Below are 27,420 nucleotides of genomic sequence, written 5' to 3'. Positions count from 1 at the left end.
TGCGCGCCGCCCCGCCCCCGCGTCGCCGCCGTCGGGCGGAAGAGCGGGGGCCGGTCCCACGTGCTGGGGCGGCGGGGAGCCGGGACCAGCTGCTGCGCTTCCACCTCCTCGCCTGCCCGCCCGCCTGCGGTCCCTAGCCCGGCCAGTCCTGGAGGTGAGCACCTTACCGGGACCGCCTCCAGGTTGCCCCGGCCCAGGGTCCGCCTGGAGGTGAGCCCTTACCTGGGGACCTACTCCAGGTGAACCCCAACCTGGGGTCCGCCTCCGAGTGAGCCCCTTACCTGGGGACCACCAATAGGTTAGCCCCGACCTGGGGTCGGCCTCGAGGTGAGCTGCTTCTCTGGGGCGACCCTCCGCCCGGGGCCCCGCGCTTCCCTGGGTTCTCAAGCGCTGGGCGAGAGCCCTCTGCGCTCGCCCCTTCGGCGGCTTCTCACATGGCCCCTCGCTGCTCTGCTGATTCTTGTTACTTGGTTTCTTTCTGCTCCGCAGGATTCAGTGTCGCCGCGCGTAAGCGGCCTTTGCGTGAGTACCGACCGGGTTTGCTGTCCGCACTGGGCTTTTTCACGCCGCGTTGCTAAGACCACTGGAGGCACCCAGGGCGGAACTTCGGTAGACTCCGGGAGGGTACAGGGGCGTCTTTGTAGCCAATCCTGCTGACACTTTTTAAGTACTTTGTAGCTGCGGCGATGGCTACAAACGGTGAACTTAGAAGTTAAGTAAGCAGTTGTTAAATAGGTATGGGACAATTTGACAAAATAGGAAAATGACAGCGCTCGACTGTCCTCTGTAACTGAAGGATGCTGTGCCGAATGTGTGTCCTTCACCCGGTCGTGGCGCATTCCCCAGAGTTGCCAGAGTTCTGAAGGTTGGGCTGTAGGAGTTCAGGCCCCAGAGGTTCTAATTAAAAAGTGCAAGTGATCCCTCCCTCAGTATATCGAATTCTTTTGGTTTGATAGTTTTATGTAAGTTTCGTGGTACTGCGATCCTTCGTTGTATTTCCGTTGTCCTGTTTGTGTTTTTATTTACAATAATTTTATTTCAGTATTAAGTATCCTAAAAAATTTTCTCTTTTGAAGAACTGACTTGTGCACTTTCATATAATGAAAATGGCTTGACTAGATATGTTTCCCCTTTTTACTATGACTTTTAGGAAACTCAAAGCTACACTTACTTCAGTTATATAGAGTTACAGGTGGTTGATAATGTTTGCTTTCCCTCTTTATTCATGATTTTATTGTAGTCTATATTTACAGTTTTAATTGTATAATGATATTTTGTCGAGTCTTTGAGGAAGTAGTGTGTCTTTGTAAATTTATACATTAAGGAATAAAGTTATAGTGTGAAGTTACTGTTGCAGCTGAAATTACTTCTGTCGGGACTGGGTTTATACTGTACTTCATTTTGCATGGAGAAATGTTACTTTCTCTAAATACTACTTATTTAGGTGTTTGAACTACTTAATGGGGCTGTGCCTAATATATAACACATAGTATAATTCAGGAGATTTATACAGAAACTTAGCTTCTTCAGTCTAAAGCCATGGGCAAATGAGTCTCCTTTCACAAGTAATTTGAACACTTTGGGTTTTGCCCAGTTGAATTCTGGCACACTCAACTCTGAGGATGTGGTGTTCCATCACAGCAGAATATTTGTACCTGTGCGTGTAATCCATCTTCTTCCTGTTTCTGTTTCAATTTCCCCCAGAAAATTTCTTGGGCTCAAGCAACTTACATGTAGATTTATGCCCAACAATTCGTTAAAGGAATTTATATATATATATATATATATATATATATATATATATATATATATATTCAATATAATATATATCATGTAGCAATAAGATACACAATGTTCTGTTGAGCTTGACCTTAATATAATTTCTTTCCATTGTTTTAAATTGTAGATAAAGTGTAGCAATGGCTGCTGTGTATTCTGGCATTTCCCTTAAGCTTAAAAGCAAGACAACTTCCTGGGAAGATAAACTAAAGCTAGCTCACTTTGCTTGGATTTCCCACCAGTGCGTTCTTCCAAATAAAGAACAAGTAAGTTTAATGAGAAACTTAACATTTTTATAACCTAAAACAATTTTTTATGTAGATTGCATATTGACATTTAGTTAAAATTTTGAAAGATTAGAGAAAAGGTTGGGGAAGGAAACACACTTGAAAGTTAAAGTAATGTCTGTGAAAAAAGGTAGTAAGTCAGGTATTTCATTAACAAACTTGCTGTTGCAAAACCTTAGTTAGCATTTCTTACATTCTGAGTTAAGTATATCCATCGGTGAACAAATTGGGAATTTAGGTTACAGAAGTTAGGTTCTGAGTAGTCGGTAGCTCCATTTGCTCGTAAACGCAAAGTGATACTCCAGAAGCAGCTGCTTGTTGGAGCTTTGTTAAACATCTTTGGAATTTGATGATTTGAAAGTTGGAAAGTAGAGAAGCTTTAGTATTTGTATTAAGCCATTCTAGAAATAGATTAGGGACCAAGAAAGACATTGCTCTTTGTTAACATTTCTCAGTCTCATTTGGCTAAGCATGTTTGGATGAGCTCATGGAATTGGATTCATATACACCCATATGCTGGTGTTGAGGAAGACAGCACAAAGTGTGTCAGGGGGATTACAACTATGAAAATGACGATGCCACACAGTGTGAGGAGTACTAGCATATCGAGCAGTTTCCAAACCTGGCTGCACCTGAGAATCATCTTGGCAGCTTGACAGTCTCCTGGCCAGTGCTACCCAGGATGAGATGGAAGGGAAGTGATGGCAGTCAGTTTGATCAGATCACCACTCTCCTTATCCTGGGATGTTTTTTCCTTTTAGCATCTGTCACTGTTATGACAGTTCTGTATTGCGAGCTGAGACCTCACCACCTTTCCTTGTGTTTCTGCACAAGGAAACATGTCACGGTAATGGAAAATCTGTCTGTGCAACCCTCCTTGTCAGAAAGGACTGTGCATCACTTTACAGAAATCTGTCTGTCTTCTAGATGAGGTAACACATTCGGCGGACATGGGAAGCAGAAGGCACCCTGCCTTGTAACTCTACATCTCTGCTTCTGTGTGTCATTATTCCGTGGCCATTCTGAGCAATTGTTGTACTTCTAACTTCCGAAATTTAGTGTAACTGTATGGAGGAGTTAGTTAGAAGAAACTGTTAGAGAGTTTCACTCGAAACTTTTTATTGGCCTCAGATGAAGACAAAATAAGTTCTGTTCTCTTTTTATTAATTCGTTAATAATATAACATTTTAAGATACTAAAACATTTATGTAATACAACATTACCAGAGGTAAGTTTTAAAGGAGAGGTTTTCCCCCTGGCAATTGCATTTGGTTATACATGGATTGTCCCTGTAAATGTCCAGTGCTTTTATTTCTTAATAAATAAATTCATTTATTTTCAGAGTATATTTCTTTCAAATTTAGGTATTACTTGATTGGGCAGGACAGTCGTTAGTTGCATTTTATAAGAAAAAACTTGAACTGAAGGAAGATGTTGTTGAAAGGCTTTGGATCTATATAGATGGCATTCTACGTAGCAAAAAATTACAAAATGTCCTCAAGAATGGAAAGACCGTTAATCTTCAGCTTTCCCTGGTCAAGGTAATTGATCGTCTTGTAGTGTTGTGTGTGTGTTACATGCATTTCTGTTGATTTCCTATTGTTGCTGGAGGCTTATTTGTTTTAGGGTTAATTATACGAAGATGCAGGAAATACCAAGGTAGGGGAGAAGGAAATAATGTTATTAGAATTATAATAATGACTGGTATTTATTGAACGAGTATTGTATACTCTACACTATGCTAAGTATTTTGTTACTTAATACTCAAGAAAAGCTTAGAACTGTTTCACAGCGTGGTTGTTGATTACCTTAATTGGAAAAGATAGCCAACAAATTATGGTACTCTGCTTCCTCCCCGCCCCCTTTCTGTTGGCCTGAAGGGAAGGAAGTCAAAGGCCAAAATCTGGTAGGAATTTCCTCAAAGATTTTTGACCCAAAGTGATTTTGAATTATGCACTTCATTGTCAAAACAATATTCTGAAATGCTGTGAGAATAGCTGGTGACAATAAAAAGCGTTAATAATGAGCACTTAGTGTGTGCCAGGATCAAAGAGGTAAAGTAACCTGAAAGGCACACAGCTGGTCCGTGGCACAGCACCTGCCGCCTGCCTGATTGTAGAGCCTGTGCTCTTCACCACCACACTGCCTCGCCCATGGGAGTGCAGGCAGAAGGAAATCAGTAAAGAAGAATTAAATAGCTGAGCTGCCTGATTGTTCATAGACTGTAGTGGTTCTCGAAATTATATTCTATTAGGTTGGTGCAAAAGTAATTGCGGTTTAAAAGGTTAAAAATAATTGCAAAAACCGCAATTACTTTTGCACCAACGTAATAGCTTGTATGTCACTTTTTACTTTATTTATTTTTTTAATTTTTTTAAAAGATTTTATTGGAGAACAATGTGTTTCTCCAGGGCCTATCAGCTCCAAGTCATTGTCCTTCAATCTAGTTGTGGAGGGCGCAGCTCACTGGGCCATGTGGGAATCGAACCGGCGACCCTGTTGTTCAGAGCTGGTGCTCTAACCAACTGAGACATTTGGCTGCCCTGTATGTCACTTTTTAAAATAATAGACTGGTGGCCACCAAAGAGGGTTATTCTGAATGGTCCTTTGGGAGAATGGAAAGAAAATCTTACAGTGTCTCTATATGTTTTTTTTAAAGTCACAGTTTAATATTTATGGATGCTTTTTAATTAAATAAAATGTGAGCACTATAGTATATGCACGCAGTGGGTACAGATGTGGGGAAAGTTGTACGGATGAGCTGTGTGATCAGAAATATTTGGAGGGCTGGCCCGGTGGCTCAGGCGGTTGGAGCTCCATGCTCCTAACTCCGAAAGCTGCCGGTTCAATTCCCACATGGGCCAGTGGGCTCTCAACACAAGGTTGCCGGTTCAACTCCTCGAGTCCCACAAGGGATGGTGTGCTGCGCCCCCTGCAACTAGAAAACAGCAACTGGACCTGGAGCTGATCTGCGCCCTCCACAACTAAGACTGAAAGGACAACAACTTGACTTGGAAAAAAGGCCTGGAAGTACACACTGTTCCCCAGTAAAAGTCCTGTTCCCCTTCCCCAATAAAATCTTTAAGGGGAAAAAAAAAAAGAAAAGGAAAGATATTTGGAGATCACTGTAGTGGTGCATTGGCTTTCAAGTATTTGACATATTTGTTTCAGCTTTTCCAGAGCCAGCAGTTACTTGGAGATAATCACACTTGTGTCATTGGGCTACTGACACACTGCCTTAGCACCCAGGATGAATTTGGTTTCAGATGCCCTAAGGCCAGGAGCCAGTCACTTAGCCTATGAGTGAATTTTGGAATCTGCCTGGCTCTCGTGATTTCTGGTATTTGTGGATTTCAGAATTTTGGAAGCAGTAGACTGTAGGTTTGCTGTATAATATGCAGTAACTGTTAACATTTGCTTTCCTATTTTTTTTGCTTTGGCTTTTAAAATAGAAACAGTGTAATTGACTATAAAATGTAATTGGGCTGCAGTATCATCACCGAAGGCTCCTGTCTGTCACCTGTAGCATCTGAGCGGAACTGCAGGTTTAGGCTCTTGGGAGCCTAAGCCTTGTAAAACCCAGCTTCAAAAGGGACGGCAGATTTACAAAGGCACTGCTCCCTTTTCTGAGTTTATATTGGTAGGAGATGGGCATGTGCAGGAATTAAATCGGGTTCAGGTTCACAGATGTGATCATCTGGCATTTCTTTCTTACCAAGATGAGGGTAAGGAGTGAGTTGATTGATTCTGTTGTATTTTTTGTGTGTATGTGTGGGTTGAGAGTCAGTGATGAGTTTTTCTTTCTTTCTTAATGTTCAGATCATAAATGAGAGAATAGCCGAGTTCTCCCCTTTGGGACCCCAGAGAAACGTCTGTGCTGTGCTCAGCTGCTGCCAGGGCATCCTCTCGACACCCAGCCTTGCTGTCGTCTACACGGCCAGACAGGAGCTGATGGTGGCCTTGCTGAGTCAGCTGTGCTGGGCAGCCTGCAGGCAGCCGGAAGGAGCCGTGGTGGCCCCGTTATTTGAGGTCATTCACCTGGCCCTTGGCCATTACCTCTTGATTCAGCAGCAGCAGGTCAACCCAAGACGTGCCTTCGGGGAGATGACCGGGCACCTGCTCCAGCCTTGCCTGGTCCTGAGGCACCTGCTCTCAGGAGGTGCCTGGGCGCGAGCTGGCCACGGCCAGCCACGGCAGGCTCTGGGCCGGGACCTTAGGGGTCAGATCGAGGCCATGCTTCGAGGCGGAGCTTTCCAGCCCGAGCTGCTTCCGTCCTACAAAGAGGAGCTCTTGGAGCAGCAGCAGGCCAACACGAAGATGGGGGCCATCAAGACTGTCCTGGCTCCCCTGGGCACTGTGATTGGCAAGCTGGTGGATCCTGGCTACTGCCAACCAGGCCTTCATGCTGCCGTGGTGGCTGGCTCTGTGCCCTTGCTGTACAAGCTCTTTCTGGACTCCTACTTCTGCGAGGGGAGTCAGCTGCTGTGCTTCCAGGTGCTCCCCAGGCTGTTCGACTGCTTGAGGATGTCACACCTGCAGGAGGAGCAGCCAGGGGCCCTGCCCATGCCAGACTGGACGGCAGAACTCCTGGCTGTGGAGCAGCTGCTCACCACGGTGGCGAGCACTGGTGTGTACAACGTGGCTGCCGACAGGATCCGGCATGGTGAGGCCCAGTTCCGCTTTTACCGCCGCCTGGCCGAGCTGCTGCTGAAGTGCTCACAGGCGCCCGTGCCAGCCTGGTTCCGCTGCCTCCAGGTCCTGGTGTCTCTGAATCATTTGGTCCTGGAGCCGGACCTGGGCGATCTGCTGGCCTCGGCGTGGATTGGTGCGGAAGTAACAGACTCTCGAACCAGAAAGGCCCAGGAAGCCCTTCTTCACACACTCTTCCAGACGTATGTCAAACTGCGGCAAGTGCCGCGGCTGTTTGAGGAGGTTTTGGGGGTGATCTGTCGTCCAGCTGCTGAGGTGCGGACGCCGCTGGTGCTGGCCTTGGGCCCCTCTGCGGTGCTCCGAGAGTGCCTCCTGGAGTTGCCTCCGAGTCAGGTCTTGGACACGTGGTCCCTCTTGCTGGACAAGTTCCAGTCTTCGGTCCTGCCTGACTTGCGGGGTGACACCGACGTGGCCCTGAAGGCACTGTCCCTGAGCTCACTGCTGCACTGCGTCATGTGCAACATGAGAACCTTGGACAGTGGCACACCTCTGCCGGTCGTCAGACGGATGCAGTGTGTGATGGAGAGGATGCTCCGAGTGCTGCTGCAGCCCCTGCTGGACCTTCTGCCGGATCCCTCAGGCCCAGAGCCTGAGCTGTGGCTGCAGAAGGCCTGTGATTGTGTGCTGCTGCTCTCTTGCACCTGGGCCCAGGTCGACACCATGCTCAGTTTAAACTGTAGCTGGTACCACGCTGTGTCTGAGGCTCCTACAGGTGTTGCTCTGGAGAGCCCGAACCGCCCTTCGTTGCTCCCAGGTATAGAAACATACCAGTGGAAGAAGATAGAAAAGGCTACAGGTCAGGTCAAGTCCCTTGGCAGGTACTGCTTAGAACAGCTCTACCTGCAGAAAATGAAGAGGACTTTAATGCAAACCGGTTTCCAATCGGAAGAAGCCCTGCGCACGCTGGGAAGTGATGCTGCCTACATTCTTGGTTCTGGCAGAGAAAGCTTGGCTCAGAGTACAGCAGCCTCCTGGGACGGCCAAGTGACCACAGTGAGCATGCTCACGTACCCTGTGGCACACTGGCACTTGATTGTGTCAAATCTCACAATCTTACTGCCCTATCTTTGTCCAGGTGATGTGAGATACCTGGCTGGTGTCCTGCTGAGAACTGTGCAAATGCACAAAGGCCAGGAAGGCTCAGCAGACGAAGAGCCAAACATCACGCTAGGAAAAGTATCCGAGGCCTTGCTGCACAACCCTCTCTTTCCAGAAATGCAGTCGCTTCATTCTGCGTTCTTACTGTGCCTGAGCACGCAGTGTACTAGCATTCTGTGTGCAGGCGCCCGGAGCCACCCAGGGATTCTCCAGCAGCAGCTGCCCTGGCTTTTTGAAAAGGACTCCATAGATGTAGCTCATTGGGAAAACACGTTTACAAAAGTCGGACCCGATGGTGTAGAAGCAAGAGGAGAACTCGCCCAGAACTTCCTGGCCTTGGTCAGGGGTGACTTCCCCATTCAGCTGGAGGCGGAGCAGTTGGAGAGCCTCCTGGGGCTTTTGGAAGTCATTGCTGCTCTGGAGCTGGACAGCCTCTTGTCCCCCTGCCACATGCACTACTTCCTTCTGTTACTGTCCATGGCCGTCGCCAAGCTGGGGGACTCGTGCTCCCTCTCGCTGACCCTCCAGTTCTTGATGACTTGCTATCGGCTTCTTGGTTGCCTGCAAAGAGGGAAGAGTGCTCGCTCCGTGCTCAAGGTTATGTACATCAGTGACATTTTTGAAATCATCCTGACCTCGCTGTTCAAAGCCAGTAGTGGACTTCTGATTGACAGTGATGACTCCTCTTGGCTGGAACTCCTCCAGGTGATAGGGACACTGTTAGAGCAGCTGCTGCAGGTGCTCGTCCAGGGAAAGCTCAGCATGGCGCTCAATTTTGGGAAAATCATTGCCTTCCTCTCGCGGTGCCAGGAGTGCAGTGCAGCGACTGCATGTGGACAGCTGGGAGCCCAGCACCCTCTCGGCCGGCAGGTCCTTCTGGTGTCTTTAACCAAGTTGTGCCAAGTCTTGGGGCCTTTTGTCCAAGGGCGGAAGCGTCACGAGGCCCCAGACGTGCTGCCGGGGCTCCTGCTCCAGGCGGGGGCTGCACTCCATCTCTGTGCAGCGGGCGGGCCCTGGGGGCGGCCCCCACATGCTGCTTTCCTGTCGGCGGTCAGTGTGCTGCTGGAGGCTGACGTGGGCCAACACTGCGGCTGCAGGGGAACAGAGAGCGTGCAGCTCTCCCACGCTGCCTTCTGCCGCAGCGTTTTCTCCCAGGTCCTCTCGGACTTGCCCGCTCTTGCAGGAAGTCCCCAGGCTTTCCCGGCAGCCGTGCGATTTTTAACGCTGTTCCTTTTGGCCCCAGAACTACATCCCAAGGAGGAGTCTGTTTTTACTTCCACGTTACATTCTGTGAGGAAAGTTCTTGCAGGTAAGATGTTTTCTTTTGAGCTAATTCTGTGCTCCAGCACTTCTGGGAGAAGCTGGCTGAGGGGTGAGTTGCTGTCCCTCCTGTTTTGGGAATAGATGTTCATTTTAAAGGTAAAACTCGGCGTCTCCCTCCCAGGGCTGTCCCTGGAGTGCCCACCCAGGGCCTGGCCTCTGACGGCTGCCACCCTCATGGTGGTCCCTGCGTCTCACACACAGCCTCTGGGTGTGTTGTTTAGCACCTTAGTTCACTCATTTTGGAGATTGTTCTAGTGTGTAGCTTTGAAATCACTGCTCTCTTCCAGCTTCCACTTGTCCTGCTCTGGACGGTCAGCATAGATAATTCCACCCTTACCAGCAGGCTTCTGTGTCAGATCATGAGTTCCATCAACTGACTGAAGAAGGACATAAAATCTGCCAACTTTGGAAAAGTGCAAATGACTTAATTTATAGGGAACCTCATAAAATTCCTTGGGGGCAAGACTCCCCCTGCCTAGCTTTTGGTGTGGTACCAGCCGTCGCTGGGGCCACGCATGCTGATTGGCTTAGCCTGTCACTTCATCGTGGTGTTCTAGTCGGACGTCACAGGACCGCCGAGCCAGCCAGGGTCTTCATGCATGAGGATTCCATACCTGCTGTCCCCTAGGTCAGAGGTTACCGGGCAACATTTCATCCCTGTTCCAAGGTTGCACATGTCACATACCACGGCTGGCGTGGCTTTGTTTTCTTCTTTTGCATGTCACTGAGGGGTTGTGGCGAGTCAGGACAGTCTCTTGAGGTGAGGTTGGGGAGTCGTCAGCACAGCCCCACCTCTGTTTCCTAGTGGAGAAGCTGTGCTGGCTGACGAGGCCCAGGCGCGCTCGGCCACGGAGTATTCAGGGGCCTGCAGGACATGCAACCGGGGCCGACGCCAGAGCCAGGGTGCTGGGGCCTGGACAGCACTGCATGGGCCCCTTTCGCGGCCTTTCTACCTCTGCCTTGATTGTAACTGACTGAAAGGCTTTGGTGTCACTTGTTCTGTCTTGTCAGCCACTATTTTGGGGAGTGGTGTTCACCTTCTTCATGGAGGCTAAAATTTGGTCTTCTGTGGACACTAGTTGTGGCGTTTTAAGTGAACGCCCCGAGCAGTGGCAGCTGGGGGTTGGAAGTCCCGGCCTCTCCCCTTTGCTAAGCAGGATCTGTGTCTCCTTCATCCCTCCCGCCTCAGGAGGTGCAGGGCCTCCATCCTGACGGTGTGTCCTCCGACCTCAGGGACGGAGCTCAGTCTGGTGCGGGGTGAGACCCGCCACCTCCCAGCCCTCAGACCACAGGCCCGGCGCTACCTGTGATGCAGGCCTCAAACCTGAGCTGCTACACTGTGTCTAGAGAAGGGACCAGAGTGCTGAGAGGTCTGGAAGAAATGCCAAGTGAGGAGAGGCCCAAGGCTTTGCGCAGGGAGAGGGAGGATTACGGTGGCTGCAAATAACAGAGGGGCGGCCACCTGCATCCTCGGGTGATTCCAGCGTTTCTCTCATGAAAACAAGCGTTTATTAGGAATGCTTTCCAACGGTGAAAGAGACCATCTCCATTCAATTATACAAACCATCACTTTCGAAAAATGCTTCACGTACACGTGGAACTTGACCCTACTTGGAGATGAACGAAGCACTGATTTAGACCTCCTTTAAGTCAGCAGACATGTACACAAATCACAGGTGGTGGGGTGCTGTGACTGAACCAGAGCTGTGGGGTACGGGCGGAGACACTGCCTCAGGCAGCCCACTAGTCAGCAGTGGCCTCTGCAGGCCAGGTAGGGCAGGCGGAGACGTGGGCGAGCTGACGCTCTGCTGGGCAGTGCAGTGCCAGCCGCAAGGCGTGGTCTGTTAGCCCGTTCACTGAGGAGGGAACTGACGCTCAGAGAGTCTCGTGTCCAGGGTCTGACAGCTTGTAGGAGACTTGGGCCCAGGTCTCTCAAAGCCTTTGGTCCCCGTGCCCTCGATGCTGTGCGTCGTAGGTAAAGACTGGGACTCAGGAAGGGCCCCTGGCAATATGGGCCAGTCTGATGGCTGGAATGTGGCTGCAAGGAAAAGCTGGTGTCAGATCACAGGGCTGCGAATGTCCTCTCTGAGACGTGTTACAAAGCCATGGTCGGAGGACCCAGGGGCGGTGGGAGGCTTTCCTGCACTGAGTGACAGCTGGGGGTGACTTCAGCAGGCACCCCCGAAGCTGAGGGCTCTTCTGATCGTGTCAATGCTCCCATCTGTTTAAAAGTGCCAGCCCACCCCCGTGCTCCTGCTGAGGTTATAAAAGAATACAAGGAAAGGAGAAATAGTGTAAAGAAGGTGACTGCCACCTGTCTCTGGTGGCTAAGCATTTTTGTCACCCCCCTCAGGCTCTTCTCTGCCCGCAGAGTGCGAGAGGCGTCTCACTGCGAGTGCTTTCCATGCCCCTGAAGTGGTGACTTTCAGTGGCTGTGCACCGTGTCATCACGTGGCTGCTCTGATTCATTCCACTGCTCCTCGTCCAGGACATCCTGACAGTTTGGTTTCTTTCCCACACAGATACTGCCGTTCCTGTTCAAGTAAGTCAGGATATCGAGTCTCATTTCGGAGCCTTGTTCACCCAAATGTTAGAGGTTGGGACGACAGAGGACTTCAGGACAGTGATGCGGTGTATCCTGCAGGGACTGGACGTCAGGAACGTGTGGACAGCAGACCTGCCGGTGGGTCGCCCGTCTCTGCCTTGCATGGCGGCACACAAATGGTGTCACCTCGAATGGGAAAACCTACGGTGCGGTGTCACTCCAAGAACCAAGCACAAAGTCGCACCCGTAGAGACTCCAGGCAGAGGAGGTGCTGACGGAGGGAGCCCAGGCCTCACATTTCCAAGGGGAACCTTCCGAATGACAGCTGTGTTCTCCTTGTGTGAACTACTATATATTACTTGTAGTATTGAAACACAAAGAGGTTAAGTTCTGCTGATCCTTTGCTTAGACCTCTCCCGTTACCCTTGTTGGAAACTTGATTTGGTCACACAGCCCGGATCCTATTTGAGAATCCCTTAGTTTAGCAAGCTGCCTGTCCGTCCTTTGTGCCTTCGTTCATTTGCTGTGACGCGCTCATTGCGTTCAGCCTCTGCATGCAGCCCACGTGGTCCTCTAAACGCCCGTGCACTGCTCTGGCTGCATGTCCCCTCTTGCACGGGAGGGAGAAGCCGCAGAGCAAAGTATCGCGGGGCCAGGATTCTGGCCAGGTCTTCTGGCTTTCTCTGCCTCACGATGGCCTCTTGACTCTCGATTGTGATCAGCACAGGGCTGGGTGTTGGTTTGGGGGGCGGAGAGCTGGAGAGGGCCCTTCAGGTCAGTGGGGCCCCGGAGAGGATCCCCCGTCTCTGTCGTGAGCCCGAGGCCTGCGCTGGACCAGGGCTGGCTTCTCCGTGTCCTCCGCAGCACCTGCCCAGCTCTCTGGAAGTTTCCGGTGTACGTATCTCAGCATGGTTAGGCCCTGGCTCTGAGAGGCCTCTGGGCTTCCAGATAAAACAAAACAGACTGTTTCTGTTCAGACCAGTCAGGTAGAGAAAGTTCACGGAGGAGGTGTTTTGGGGGCTTGGGTGCGGGGACGCTGCTATGAAGACAGGGTGGTGTGGGCACAGCGCAGTGCCCGTGGGTCTGCCAGGAGCCGAGGTGCGTGCGTGTAAGGGCGGGCGGCAGGCCCTTGGTGTGGACGCGTCCCGCCGAGGGGAGGATGTGCACGGGCTGCCTGGCGGGGAGTGAGAGGGAAGGTGGGAGCCAAGTGGGTTGTTGGGGGCGGAAGAAGACGCCGGTGTGGGGTTGAAATCGATGGCGGGCACGGGGGCGGACGTCGCGGTGAGGCACGCGGTGAGGTCAGCCTCCTCCTCGGGGCTCAAAGCTGGCACTGCCCTCAGCACCTCATCCAGCTGCTTTGTTTGCCCACATTTCCTTCTGGCCCTCCTTTTATCCACAAGCCCTCAGCGTGCAGCCAGCCGCCGCTTGCAACACTGCCCTGACGAGACGGGACCTCTTTCCATCACTGTGCCTTTTGTGTCACTGCCCTGGCACACCAACATGTTGCGTTAGTGAGATGCTACTGAAAAGGCCCCCGCGTTGCCCAGCTCTGCTCATCCTGCTCATTCCCCGACCGTTTGGTGATGCAAAGGCCATCACCCTCAGCACTTCACCAAACCAGGTTGCCTGTGACCGTGACACCTGTGCTCTGACGGGCTCTGCTCTGTGACGTCAGCACTGGTGACCGGCTTCTTTCCCAGATGGACTTCTTAAGAGAGAGTTGGCTATTTCTGCTAAGGTTTTCTCTCTCACCTTAGGCCATTTTGTCGGCTCTTTCGCTGACCAAGCTGCTGCTGGCCTGCCCGTTCGGTGGAGAGAAGGCAAGTCTGTTCTGGCGAGCGTGTCCCCAGATAGTGACGGCTCTGACGGTGAGTACTGCTCCTTGTCACCCCTCTTCCTGTGCAGACGGGCCGTGTGCTCGCTTCTCTGCAGGGCGTTCCAGGGCCGACGTCCTGCACGTGGTTGTGAGCAGAACACTGTACTTTTAGCGTGACCTGTCTGGTCTGTCGCCACAGCGGTATCGTTGGTCCAGGGTGCAGAGAGGTGGTGCAGGGCCACGGGGAGCATTAGGAAGAGTGAGCTTTCATTTTCTCTGGGCGCCAGTGTTGGTTTCAATGGCATTCATCTCCAGGAGTCACACGTCACTTGTAGTGGGGGACTTTTCCCAGGGGAGGGGCTATGACCCCCCCCGACAGGAAACAGCAGAAGGAATGTGCTAACAGGTGACTTGAGAAGGATTCTGTGGCTGCCTTTGTCGCCCCAGAACTTTGTGCTCTGTTTCGTGTATTCATTCATTATAGGGGGTGTGTGTTTAAAGTCTGACACAGTGAGCGGGAAATGGCTTTGTAGAATGGGATAGTAAGGTTGCCATAATCCCGCCAAACATGACATTTTGGTACCTGGTGACTGACTATACACTGTGGTCATAAGACTGTGTTTCACTAGGACAGAAGCCTACTTTAGATTGGGTCTGTCTCAGCGTTCTGTTCTATGAAGAGTCTGGCATCAGTGTTCTGCTCAAATCAAAACAGCAACACCTTCTTATGTACGAGGTCAGCCCTGATCGCGGTTTGTGCTGCCTGAGTGACTTGCTCAGTCGGCAGATGCACAGGGTCTTCAGAGTGGACGCACTGTTCCCTGTTGTTTTCCTGGGATCTGCAGTGACCAGATCTCTACCTGGTGTGTGTAGTGGCATCAGGGAGGGACCGGGGTAGAGTCGGAGGAGAGGGGCCATGTGGCTGGTGGTCAGTGTTGGCATAGTAGGTCTGCATTGATACAAACACTGGGCTGGAAATGGCTCCGCTACATCTCCAGGGCATAGCACAGAGTCGCACAGCCAGAGCGCCCAGGAAAAGACGAGCGTGTGCAAGGTTGGCATGGGAGTTCGGGCCAGGCCGCTGTTCACAGATGGCCATGAGGGGAGGCCGCGCAGGTAAGGAGGCTGAGCTGTCCTTCCTCTCGCGTGTGTTTTCTTTATGTCCTAGAACAATAACTGAACGCCTTTAGAGCTGACGTTTAGTTTACTTATAGACACCGAGCACTCGGGACCTTTTTGGGGAAATGTAATTGTGTATGTCTGATAGGAAGTCTCTTGTTTAGAGAAATAGGATGAATCAACTCTTTCCTAAGAAATTACTCTCCTCCTGGTAAATGAATGCGGTAAGTGTGGACCGAGACGGCCGCACTCATCATGGGTGCCCTTGGAGGCTGCACACCGGCCGTCTTGTCACTTCAAACTGCCCACTGACCATCAGTTCATTTTGGACATGCTTATGCCTGTCACTTCAGTTCTCCCCTCAGTCTGCTTCAGGTTTTGTGTTACTTTCTTTGAGAATCACCTTCATTTTCTTCCCTTTATTCCTTCTGGTCCTGTAGCTGCAAAACCGAGAGGCATGTCAGGAGCATCCGGTGCCCCTAGGGGTGATCAGGCGTGTGTTGGACGTCCTGGCTGCCTTGCTGCGGCGTGGGGAGGAGAGCATCAGCAACCCGCACCACGTCGGCCTGGCCTTCAGCATCCTGCTGACCGTCCCGCTGGACCACCTGAAGCCCGCGGAGTACGGCAGCATCTTCCGGAGCATGCACAGTGTGCTCTTCTCAGTCCTGCAGTGTCATCCGCAGGTGAGGCGGGGCGGCTCGCTCGCTGCCAGCAGGCTGGTGTCAGCTGGCTGAAAAGCAGCAGTAAAGCCGCTTAGTGCAGAATAATAAAAATAGTGATCTGCTAAGTAAAAGTGTGGTTCCAGCAGTCCTCGGGGCCAGGGTGGCTTTCCAGCACAGCATTGCTAGACCTTCACCTCGGGCGGTTTGAAAACTCAAACTTTGTTGGATCTGACACTCTGAGCCATGTTGTGTTCTAGCTATTTCAGGAAGCTCATTAGAAATTATTCTGGTTTTGCAGGCCCCATGTTTAAATGTCACTCACTTGATTAGCTCTCTCCTTGGGTTAATTCAAATGGGTATGGAGATTGAGGCACCCTGAGTCCCAATTTATAGGTTGCTGCCTTTCAAATTAAGCCGACACTAGAAACAGATGCCCCCTAGATGAGGTGCCAGCTCAGCCAATATTTAGTGAGCGTTTACTGCATCTCACTTCACCCCTAAAGCAAATTTAAGAAGTAGGTGGTAATCCCATTTTGTTGATAAAGAAACTGAGGCTCAGAGCCGCTAAGTGATTTGACTAGTGTCATCCAGCTGAGTCTTAGAATCAGGGCCAGACTTCTTTGGCCAATGTCCTTTTCACTGTGCCACCTCTATATGTGGGATGCATGGGTGCTCATAAATAAGGATGGATCCACATGTCACCCACAGGCACGTGCATAGGTTATTAAGTGTTTTAATGTTCTAAGGTTAGAAGACCTGCCAACAGTGCAGTTTTTAAAAAATTTATTCCCTGGCAAGCTAAACACTCATGACACTGGGCCTCACTCCAGTGCTTTCCTTGCTAAACAATTGCCTTTGGCCTGCCTGTCTCATCTGCATCTTTGTTATTAAATCTCTCTGCTGATTGCTAGGTGTTTTATGTGACCGTACAATATAAACGCAGTGGCAATCGATTACAAACTGAAATTGCCGAGGTTGCAGAAGATACAGGATTTCATACAGGTGATGGAGTGACGTTAGCTGTATAAACCTGCAGAACTGGTAACTAGTGAGCTGTTAGCAGAAGTAGCCAGTTACTGAGAGCACTGATGAGCACAGTGACACAGTGTGCGTGAGAGATGATGTGACAGCATGTCACACTCACACGGCCTGTGGGGCGAGGTGGGGACAAGGGGCCCTGTGGCACGTGAGCGTTGCTTGCAGTGTGCACAGTGGTCCAGTTGATGAGAGCAGCAGGCAGAATCTGCTTAGGTAAATAAATCTAAGGAGTCCACAGAGTGAGCCCGGTCTGAGCTCCCAGCGGGGTGGTCAGCAGCTCGAGCTGTTCCAAACACCTTACATGTTTTAACTCATTTAATTCTCATGACCCATGATTACCGTCATTTTGCAGATGAGGAAACAGGCACAGAACGATTGGGTGGCCTGCCCAGGGTCACGTACTAGGCCAGGTGTGAACTCAGAGGCTGGCTTGGATTTGTGTGCTTTTAATTACCTTGATAGCAGAGGATTGAGAGAGATCTGGAAGATCTGATGAAGCTCTGGAATGCTTCTGCAAAAACGACCTCTTTCTGAACACGTTGCAGAAGTTGATGGTTTGAAGGAAAGAATGTGATGTTACGCTATCAAGAATTTGGTTGGATAATTTAGGCCAAAGCAAAGAAGTCCGATTGATTTGGTCCTTGTTTGTTCTAAGAATTAGAGCAATGTTGTCCCGTAGGGCTTCCGACCATGATGGGCACGTCCTGTATGCACTGTCCTGACCAACTGAAATGTGCTCTAGGAGCCATATGATTAGGAACTGAATTTTAATTTTTATTAATTTACATTTAAGTAGCCACAAGTGGCCTGCGGCTGGTTTATTGGACACTATGTGTTTTGATCATCATCTAAGGATGGCTGAGTATAAAAAAAGCATGCTTTATAATTTTCATATCATTTTTCAAGATAAAGTCCCAGCCAGCTCTTGTCATTCATCACTGAAAAATGAGAATTTTTGATCCTTATTTTAAATAGATTTGCTTTACGTAACCTTATTTCTAGTGCTGGTTATGTTTAAATACCTTGGCTATTGTTCCTTTTATTATTTTTTTCGACCCATTTCCAGAACACACTAGTAACAACTTACAATAAAAGATACAGGTTCAGCAAATTCTAAGCTCGGATGGCCCCGCTGCAATTCCTGACGTTCCACAGCGTGGAAGCCCTACCTCAGACCATTAGGACAAGTGTTAAAGAGTCAAGTGAGGTGCCTGAGCAGTTCCCTAAAAAGTCAGAGCAAAAAGAAGTCGGCGTGACTATTCGGAGTGTCCTGATAGATTCAGTTAAGAAGGACATAAAGATGATGAGCTCCTTTGAAGAGAAGAAGTTGAGAAGAAAACAATTACGTGCATGTTTTTATATTCTTTTGTCTATTTTTATTACAGGTAATGCTGAAAGCCATCCCTTCTTTCTTGAACTGTTTCAATAGGTTGTTGTTTTCAGTTATGCACGAAGGGCGGCAGAAGGACAAAGGTAATTCCCAGTCATGATATCAGCTGCACAGTTTCAATTGTGTTTATATTGCGGTGTCTTTGGCCACATATGTTACTGAAAATAAAAACACCCAGTTGAGTTTAAGTAAGAGGAATGTTCAGATCGTCAAGTGAGTGTGCAAAACAATTTTTTAAAAAATTTCAAGCTGTCACAATTTTTTACTATACCTAGAACAGTGAATGCATTTAATATCTCCTAATTGAAGTAGTTCTTTTTCTAGAAAAAACAGTATTTAGATTCAGGAAATATTTATTGTTGAGTAAAGGGGATATAAAAGCAACTACAATCCCATTGTTGGCCGTAGGGACTCCCCAGTTTAATGGGGAGATGGAGAAGAGACAGCAGGTAGAGCTGTGCTGTTCTGTAAAAGGGGAAGCTTATTGCAACTCACAGTTCCAGCCCCGTCTCGGCAAAGTCGTGAAGCAAAGCGCCATATGGCAATAGCAGAAATTATGTGTACAGCTTATTTTTTACCCTTGAAGTTTGTTCATTCCTGCTAAATTTTTAAGTTTGGGGAGATTCTCATTAATTAACAATTTGCTTGTAAGTGAGATTGTATTTCAGACTTGCATGGACGGGCCTCATACCCGTTGGTGTGCTAAGTACGAAGATAGGATGTCTGGAGGGAGCGCTGGGACCACAGGCAGGGAACTTGGAGGGCGCCAGGGACGACCCTGGGCAGTGGTTCTGGACTAGAAACCCCTGAGTACTGCTCAGCTCCCCGGCCCCGGCCAGTGGGAGTCAGTGAATAGGTTTGCACTTACAGACGTAATGATAACTAGTTATACCAAGTAACTTGTGAGAAAGGACAAAAATGTTCACACTGCACTGTAATTCCTCCCCACGTATTTGGCCTGGTTTGGCACAATTAGGTATGTGCCATGTCCCATGCAGAGGACGCCTCAGTGTGACACTGAGTATACTCAGGAGCCGATGGTGGCTATCTAGTTCCGTGTCAAGGCCACGGTCATGTCTGAGCTCAGCAAGAAAGAATCCCTGTTGGTCTTGTGCAGTCAGCCTGGACAGGACGTGTGAAGTGGCTGCATAGGGGCCCTGTTCCCAGCTTTGCCGAGCAGTGGAGCAGACATGGTCACATGTTGCCACAGGCGTGTCCCACGTGTAGTTGTCACCGTGCCCTTTGTTCTGGCAGGATGTGGGGCCGCGGACGCATGCATGGCTCTGAGCTATGTCCCTGCAGGTGCAGCTGAGTCACCTCCAGTCTGCCACCGGTTCTCTGATGTGTTCACGGCGTAACCGACTAGAGCTTTGACTGTTTGCTCCCTTTTTGTTGGCACTGACACACTCTTTAATGATCACATGTTGGATCTCTGGCAAATGCCAGGCATTCGTGCTGTGAGCTGGTGTGTGTGTTGAGCAGGGTGAAATGAGAGAAGATGTGGCGTGTGTTAGAAATTCAGGTGCCCCACTAAACTATGTGGCCTGTCGAAGTGCCCAGTGAATGTTCATTTACATAATTCATAAAATTAACTCTAGAAAAACTACATAGATGTAGGATGTTTGTATGTATATTCAGGGTCTTAAAAAAGGCATACATTCTAAAAATCAAGTTTGTTAAGGCATAATATATGCATAACAAACTGCATCCATTTAAAAGACACAATTTAATGAAATATTAAAGCATATTTGGGAAACCACTAGCACAATTAAAATACAGAATGTGTGCCTTGCCCCAAACAGCCTTCTTGCGGTCTGCTCCCCCTCTGGTACCAGCCCCCAGCGGCTGCTGATTTGCTCTTTGTCACTGTAGATCTGTTTTCATTTTCTAGAATTTATAGTAGTGGGTATGTCACTGGAGAATGGAAGTGGGGACGGGCACTGGCATGTGCTGGGCTCCCCACCTGGGCTCTGCTGGAAAGGCCTGGCGGGGGTGGACAGCCTGGGCTAGCATTTTAGATCTTTGAGCTGCTCGACTTCTTGAGAGCAGTTTGTTAAGATGGGCCTGGGTGGCCCTGGCACCTTAAAGTGGAAAGAACTAAGAGTCAGAAATAATCTGGGAAGACAGTAATGATAATTGAGTTGTATATATCTGGCTGTAAAAGAAAAATCCTACACAAATAGTTTTGGAAACTCAAGGAGGCAAAGACACAATTAGGCCATCTTATCTTTAAAATCACGATGTAAAAAACTTTTTTAAAGAGAATTTTCCATTTTTCTCATTTTAAACCTTCCTTGTAGAGATCCATCTCCTTTTAAATACAATAGCAATTCTAGATTTCATTCTGAAAATCTTGATTATTCTCATTAGACTAAAAAAATACCCCCCAAAAAACAAAAAAAAACAACAAAAAACCCCCATGTACTTGTAAGTATTTTAAGTGTTCTTCCACGTAGTATAGATAAATATTTGGACAGGCTGTCTCTCCCTCATTCTGTCAGCAAAATAAACCAGTTAAAGAATGGGAAAAAAATGGAAGGTTTGAATAATTTGGGGCCACAAACTATAAAATTAGAAGAGTTAACACACATGGTTTTTGAACTAATCGGTTTGGCAATACTTGGCTTCTGTAGGAAGCACAGACGACCTGCCAGTGGTTGTCGAGTGCGCCCGCCTGGTGGAAAGGATGTACAGCCACATCGCTGCACGGGCCGAAGACGTCACGGTCTTCTCCCCCTTCATGGTGGCCCAGTATGTGACAGAGGCACAGAAGGTAAGCCCAGCAGCCTTCACGTCCCCGTCCTCCGCTGTGACGGACTGTCCTGCACGTCCCCGTCCTCCGCTGTGACGGACTGTCCTGCACGTCCCCGTCCTCCGCTGTGATGTGCTGTCCTGTCAGACATCTGTAAGACAATATGATTTAACAGATCATCTGAACTATCATGTGCAAATGATCATGACTTTGAAGAATAGCATCATCTTAGTGACAGAACCAATCGCCTCTGGGAACTTGCCCCCCAGTGGTTGCCGTGGTGCCTCAAACTTTTAGTGCATAAGCTCTGTCCTCACTGGTAGGTCATCAGGACATTAGTGAGGAATCCGCCGCATGCAGGCACTTGGCTGGGACCTTGCGACTGCTTTACAGTTTCAGCTTCTGCGGTGCTCAGTCTGAAAATGCCAGTAGAACCTGCTCTCGGCCCTTTGTCTAGATACAGGCAACACCCGTATAACACGGTTGTTCGGTTCCTAAAAATGCTGTGTTATATGAGTCTGTGTTATACGAAACAAAGAACTAGTACAAAAGGGGTTAGGTTCCAAAAATTTTAAAAAGTACTATTATATTTTTATAATTAAGAGAAATATCTTTATTAAAGCAATTTTCACCAAAAGTATAACATATTAATATGTATTAAATAATGTTTTCTTCATCATCACTACTAAGCACCATTAACCGAGGTGATTTCTTTTTGACAAGATATCTTCATCCTCTGAACTTAATACTTCACGAACAAAATGGATTTAAAATTCTAATAAATTTTAAAATTGTGCACTCAAATCTGATATGACATCCATGCTCGAATGAAAAATTTCAAATGAGGTATCTTTTGCTCTTAAAAGCTCTTATTACTGTTCCGTGTTGTTCGGCGATTTCCCTAATTTCGAATGAGATATTTTTTGCTCTTAAAAGCCTCTTACTACGTTCCGTGTTGTTTGGGGATTTCTCTAATTCTCAAACCGTGTTAGAGTGAAACTGTATTCTAGGATGCTGTGTTGTACGAGGGTTCCCCCCAATTCTCTAACCGTGTTATAGAAGTGCCGTGTTATGCGGGGGTTACCTGTATTTGTCCCAATCTCTGATCTGAAAGTCTGTGATACTCACACAGCCAATTGGAGCCAGGCTGCCCATGCCCCTGCTGCACTCGCGATTTTAGTGAAGCCAGAATTTCTGGAAAGAAGCGCATCTTTAGGCTCAGGGACCAATGCAGCTATTCTGAGGCAGTTAGAAACTTAGGGCCCATTGTGCTATTATTGTTGATGGAAATCAGAATATCCACTAAGTGGTAATCCTAAGTCACACCTCATGTTGGGGGTGAGGTGGTGTCCTTACCAGTACAGGCCTGCCAGGGATCTGTTTGGAGAGCGTCAGATCCGCAGGCCCCCAGCTCTGGGGAGGTGGGGTAGCCCCGCAGTGAGAGCTGCTGCCATGACCCCAAGGGTGTGTGGTTTCCAAAGCCATCCATGTGCTGAGGACCTGGACGCCACATGCAGGTGACTGACTGCTCCACGATTTTTCAATTTAACAGATTCCAGTTTTTAAATGCTGCTGGTAAACACACAGGCATCATTTATGGAACAGCAAAGTACCCCTGTGACTTTGTGATGTTTTATTCCAGGTTTTTGTTCAGTTAAATTGGCTTCTATATTCCCCAAATGTAAACTTTTACCATATGAATATTTGATTATTTAAGTTACGTGTGAAAGATTTTAAAAGAAATGCCTTTTCTCGAGTTGGAGGCAGAGGTTGAAGCTCCTTGCCAGGTGTCTGCTTGCTCCCCCCTCGCCCCCAGGTCACCTTGTACCCGGCAGTGAAGCGCCTCCTGCAGGAGGGCATCTACCTCATCATGGACCTGTGCATCGAACCCGACGTCCAGTTCCTGCGGGCCTCGCTGCCCCCAGGGGTCAGGGACGCGTTCAAGGAGCTGCACAGTGACTATGTGAAGTACCACAAGACCAGCCGCGAGGGCGAGCGCAGGTACGCCGTCTGAGCTGCGGCCGCGCAGAGCGCCGCCGCCCGGAGGCCGCCGGCCGGGAGGACCGCGGACGGACGCGGGGTGCTCGGAGGCGCGGGGCAGGGTGTGGTGTCCTCTGCGTTTACCAGTGTTTGTCTCGCAGCCATGTTTTTCATACCGAGTACTTTTTATCACGTCTTTCACGGGGCAAGTACTGCAGTAGCACCCTGAAACGCGCCCTGGGCTGGGCGAGGTCAGAAAGAGCTGCGGGGGCTCCGTGCTGGTCCAGGTGTGGTCGTTGTCGCGGTGCCATGCTTTGCTGCCCCTCGCCGCTGGGCGCTGTGCAGAACTTGTCTATTACTGCAGATACGTGGCGATGTAATTAAGTCCTGTTTAAATGCCTTTGCCTTTTCCATTCTTCAAGCAGTACGGGCAGTCATTTTGAAAGGCTGCTTTTCTGCGCTCCCCACCACCCCACCTTCCTCAGAGTAGACCCCTGATGGAGCTGGGGAGCCAGGGCCTGCCCCCTCCCCTCGGCGGAGTGGACCCACCCCCCATGGAGCTGGGGAGCCTCCCTGTCCCCCCTCTCCTGCGGAGTGGACCGCCCCTTTTCCTAGTTGCTGGGGACCCAGGGCCTCGTGGTGCGCTCGCAGGGAAGGCGCTGCACCCACCTGCTCTGGGTGGCGCGCCCCACGGCGGAGGTGGGGTCGTCCTCCCGCCCGCTCTTCCTGCTCCAGTCTGCTTTTCCTCTTCAAAGGTTTCTTTCTATTCAGTCTGAGAAATACTCTTAATCACTTTTAGTTTTTACCTAAGCAATATATTTCATTGTAGTAACCCCAGGAAATGACAATGGGAGGGAAAAAATTAAAACCATTTAGTTTCCGTTCCCCACACGGCCTCTATGCTGTCCTTGGTTTCCTCCCTTTGCTTTGTACGTCATATATACATATATTTACTTATATATATGTGTGTGGCCAACTGGCATCACAAGTGCAGGGTTTTTTAGTACCTAACTTTTATTCCTGTGTAATATTTCAGTAATATCTCTTTGGGTCTATAAAGACATTTCACATACTTTTTAGTGGCTGCATAGCCATCCATTGAGTAATATAGCTGTTTTATTTCATAAATCCCCACGGTTACATATCAGGATCTTTGCAGGTATCCTTTTACAGGTGGTGCATGCAGCTGAATCTTTCCTTCTGCCTTTATTTCCATCAGATGGATTCCCATAAGTTGTATTGCCTGTCAGAAAATCCTATCAGTTTTTAAGGATTTACATAAATATTGCCAAATTGCCCTCCAGAAAGTATACTAGTATATTTTCCCAGTAGTGAATCAACTTTAATATTATTGATTTTCTTTGTTTTATACTGCCTTGATGCAAAATGTTATTTTGTTTTGAATGTCTTTAATTACTAATCAATTATATGTTTTTCATATTTAGCCATTTTTGTATCTTATATAAATTATGTTTCTGTAGTTATGTTTCTTATGTAATGCTAGCCTGTTTCTCAGTTGGGATATTTATTTATTTGTCTTTAATAAATTTACCATCTGTAGAGTTCATGTTGGAATTCCCCTCATATCCCTTTTTCAGTGAATATGTAGACTTAATTATTTGAAGGATCATTTCTAAACAAGAAGTTTTTTTAAATACTACTTTTTCAAGCATGTGTAATTGGAGCAGATAATATAAAATGGATTTTTTGGGTTACCTGAGAGAAGTAGCCTGTTTTTCGTGCCCCAAATTTGTATTTCTCGCGCTGGCCGACTGAGCTGGGAGGTGGTTCGTACCTGCTGCCTGTCTTACGTCTCCTCCTCTGTCTACACAGCGTGTGGAGCGGCTTTCTAAGCTCTGGTAACCAGAGGTCTGGCATCTTTTCACTTAGGTCTCTGTAGCCATGGGCTTCCGCCTCTGTGCTGAATTCCCCATGGCACCGCCTGAGAGAGGCTGTGACGGAATTTCTTGTTCACACTTGGATATGGTGGCCTTTCAAGGCCACAAGCTGTAAACAGCTGGAATCAAAACCGCATTCTTGGTTTTACCCGGTTGGTCCAGTGCCCAGGCAGGAGGGTGATGTGCTCTGAGACCCTCGTGGAAGTGGGCCGCTTTTTCTCTCTGCTCCAAGTGCATAACGGCAAGGGTAGCAAAGGTGAGGGTGGCAGGTTTTTCCCCCCGCTTTTGGACTGGTCCTGGCCTGCAGACAAACATGGGGCAGTTCCCCAGGCGTCCTGATGGTGGCACTGCAGAGCCACAACCTGAAGGCTCTGCGGCTGGGACCGGAAGCTCAGAGGTGTCTTCAAGGAAGAGCTGGCAGCCTCGGGTGGACCCAGGACGCAAAGGCCTGCTGCACAGTCCTGACTGCTGTCTCTACAATGTCACCGTCCTGTTTGAACTCTAAACCTGCCTCAGGAAAGAACAGTTTGCAACTCTATTTTGCTGATTAATGAAGAAGAGGAAACATTTTTCTTAGTGTTACAATGGAAGCTGTGCTGTGTTCGTTTTTATTTTATTAAAGTAGACCTCATGGGCAAAGAGAGTTGGCACATGCCACTATGCACATGGTAGAGTGGGGAACAAGCGGGATGACAGTGGAAGACAGGTTCTGAGCGAGACCCCACCGCCCTGCGTGGCAGCACACCCTGTACACTGGAGGGCCGTGTTGGTCATTCATTTGACACGGAAGCACCACTTTCCTGTGCACTGTGCCAGGCTCCGGGCTGCGCTCCCAGGCCTCATGGAGCCTCTTTCTTGCAGGAGGCACACCAAACAAGCATGGTCATTCCAGAAGGAGGTGACAAGGGATGGGAAGCAATGAGAACAAGTGTGCGGTTGGGGGTGGGGGCTGTTGTGGGAGGTGACACTTGAGCTGAGACCTGCCTGAATGCTAAGGGGCCAGCCATTGGAGGGCCAGGGGCTTGCAGAAGGCTGGCACTGAGTCACTGGTCACACTGTTTCTGACCCAGAGCTGGTGCCTGACGGGGAGCGACAGATGCAACAGAAGTTGGGAGGAGAGAAGGCTTACTGTGGGGGGCTGTGCCTGGGTTGTGACTTTGCGGGGGCCTGCGGTGGGAGGGACTGGGTAGCACTACATCAGGTGGCCCCGAAGAGGACACAGCAAACTGCCCCATTCCCGGCCCTGACCTTGATGGTTACCCGTGGGCTGCAGTAGGTGGGGCTCCACACCGTCTTCTGTACAGCGTCCCGGATCATGGACTCATCTCACCTCCTTTCTCATCACACCCTCCCTGCTTCTTACTTGTGGAAACTGCCTGGTGCTAAGGAATGGTGTGAAGGCTTAAGAAAACATTGAGGGTGGGCTTGGAAGGGATTCGAATTAAAAGTTTTGTTTTTGCCTGTTTTCTTGTTTTGATCTTCAGAGGAATTTGTAGAAATTGCTTTGATTTATTGCCAGGCTACCGCTCTGCCGCTCTTGTCTAACAGCTCACATCTTTATGCTTTGAGTCTCAGAAAATCCCTTGTATGGCAGCACCTGTGCCACCTTTGAGTCTTCATCCCACATGTGTCTGAACGCTCTTCCGTTCTGTTCCATTTCACCCTTCTAAGGCTCTCAGTTTCTCTCGTTTCTCTTCCTCTTTCAGTTTTGCCTCTCCTCCTTGCTCTATGTGTCACAGTCGTCTCTCCAGCGGGTTCCTTCTGTTGCCCTGGGCCTTTTGTGTCCTGTTGCTCCAGACACTACTGTCATCAATCGTCACGCAGCAGCGTCTGCTCCCAAGCTGTCCCTCCGGCCGCATCCGTGTCTGCAGGTCTAGCCCGCTCCTGTGTGCTGGCGACTTCCGCTCTGTACCCAGCTGGCCCTCTTATTTCCTGCTGGCCTCCTGTGCAGCCTCAGCGTCTGTGTTTCCGGGCATCGCCCCCTCTGCCCTCTTTCAGCCGTCAGGCTCTGGCAGCAGGCCTCCCAGCGGGGCCTCCTACTGGCCTCTGCCTGTCCTGTTACCCCTGTCCCCGGCCTGGCCTCTGTTTGCCATCACGCCCACCATGCCCTCAAGGGGATGTTAGACCATCCCTGGAGTCTAACAGCTCCCACCTTTGCCTGTCGGTTCCTCTGGTTGTCGTACCCCTCCCCCACTCGGGGGGAGCTCTGTTCCTGGAGAAGGAGTCATGGTGATGACTGCACACCACCCTGTTCCTGTCCTCGGCTGGGCCCCCCCATTGGGAGGAAAAGGTATTTTCATGGGAGGAAGAGGCATTCATGAGGCAGCGTCGCTTTGAGATGTCATTGGAGCTGATGGGTTATAATGTGTAGTATGAAGTTCAGGGTGACGAGAACATGAATGTTGTGGGTGAGAGAAAGGAAGGTTTGTGAAATGCTCCATAATGAGCACAGCTGCTACAAATGGGAAAGGGTTTTCATCACACAAAGGGACCGAGGGATGTGACTTAGCAGAGGTGGGTACCCAACATGCTACCGGCAGCAGGGCCAGGTGTCTGGGATGAGAAACATTCAGGAAAACAGGACCATGGAAGATCCTAGCAGTGAATGCCTGGCCGGGGGCCACACTGGGGTCGAGCCCCCAGAGACAGGGCACTGAGGAAGACCACACAAACACGTGCAGGCACTCGCCTGGCCTCGTCCTGAGGGACATGCCACTCCGTTTTACCAACGGGCCACTTGAAAGACCGAGACGATTGCCAGTGTCCGAGCGTGGCTGCCCACAGCCTCGGCGCCCGTGTGCTGATGACCTCAGTGTGCGCTGGGGTGTTCTCGAGCCCTCTGCGCGCTTGTCACAAACGAGTCCATCTTTCTTCCAACCTTCTGACCACACTGCTTCTGTCTCCATCACTTTGCCGCCGGCAGACATACACAGATGACCCTTAACTTAGAAACTCTGTTAGTCCTGTTATCCTCCCAAATTTCCAGCAGCCCCTTATCTTGACAAGGCGGGGGCTCGCTTGTG

At 49.5% G+C, this 27,420-nt stretch overlaps 1 protein-coding gene across 4 annotated transcripts; it reads left to right on the top strand.

Moving 5' to 3' along the window:
- Positions 1-18: 18 nt before the first annotated feature.
- Positions 19-22,564, top strand: URB2 (URB2 ribosome biogenesis homolog). 4 transcript variants are annotated; one of them, XM_033099680.1, is made up of 11 exons: positions 45-154; positions 490-522; positions 1,907-2,045; positions 3,431-3,607; positions 5,886-9,183; positions 11,720-11,880; positions 13,500-13,610; positions 15,118-15,360; positions 17,763-17,850; positions 20,401-20,540; positions 22,336-22,564. In XM_033099680.1, the coding sequence occupies exons 3-11, from the start codon at positions 1,920-1,922 to the stop codon at positions 22,531-22,533; spliced, it is 4,542 nt and encodes a 1,513-aa protein (XP_032955571.1). In that variant the 5' UTR covers positions 45-154; positions 490-522; positions 1,907-1,919; the 3' UTR covers positions 22,534-22,564. The 4 variants fall into 4 exon arrangements, with proteins under 4 accessions (XP_032955569.1, XP_032955571.1, XP_032955572.1 ...); XM_033099678.1 differs by lacking the exon at positions 490-522 and having other exon boundaries at positions 19-154; XM_033099681.1 differs by lacking the exon at positions 490-522 and having other exon boundaries at positions 47-210.
- Positions 22,565-27,420: the final 4,856 nt, after the last annotated feature.

Source organism: Rhinolophus ferrumequinum, chromosome 27 (assembly GCF_004115265.2).
Source record: "Rhinolophus ferrumequinum isolate MPI-CBG mRhiFer1 chromosome 27, mRhiFer1_v1.p, whole genome shotgun sequence".
In the NCBI taxonomy this organism is placed as follows: Eukaryota; Metazoa; Chordata; class Mammalia; order Chiroptera; family Rhinolophidae; genus Rhinolophus; species Rhinolophus ferrumequinum.
The sequence above is the reverse complement of the archived record's forward strand: the minus strand, read 5'-3'. Positions and strand labels throughout refer to the sequence as shown.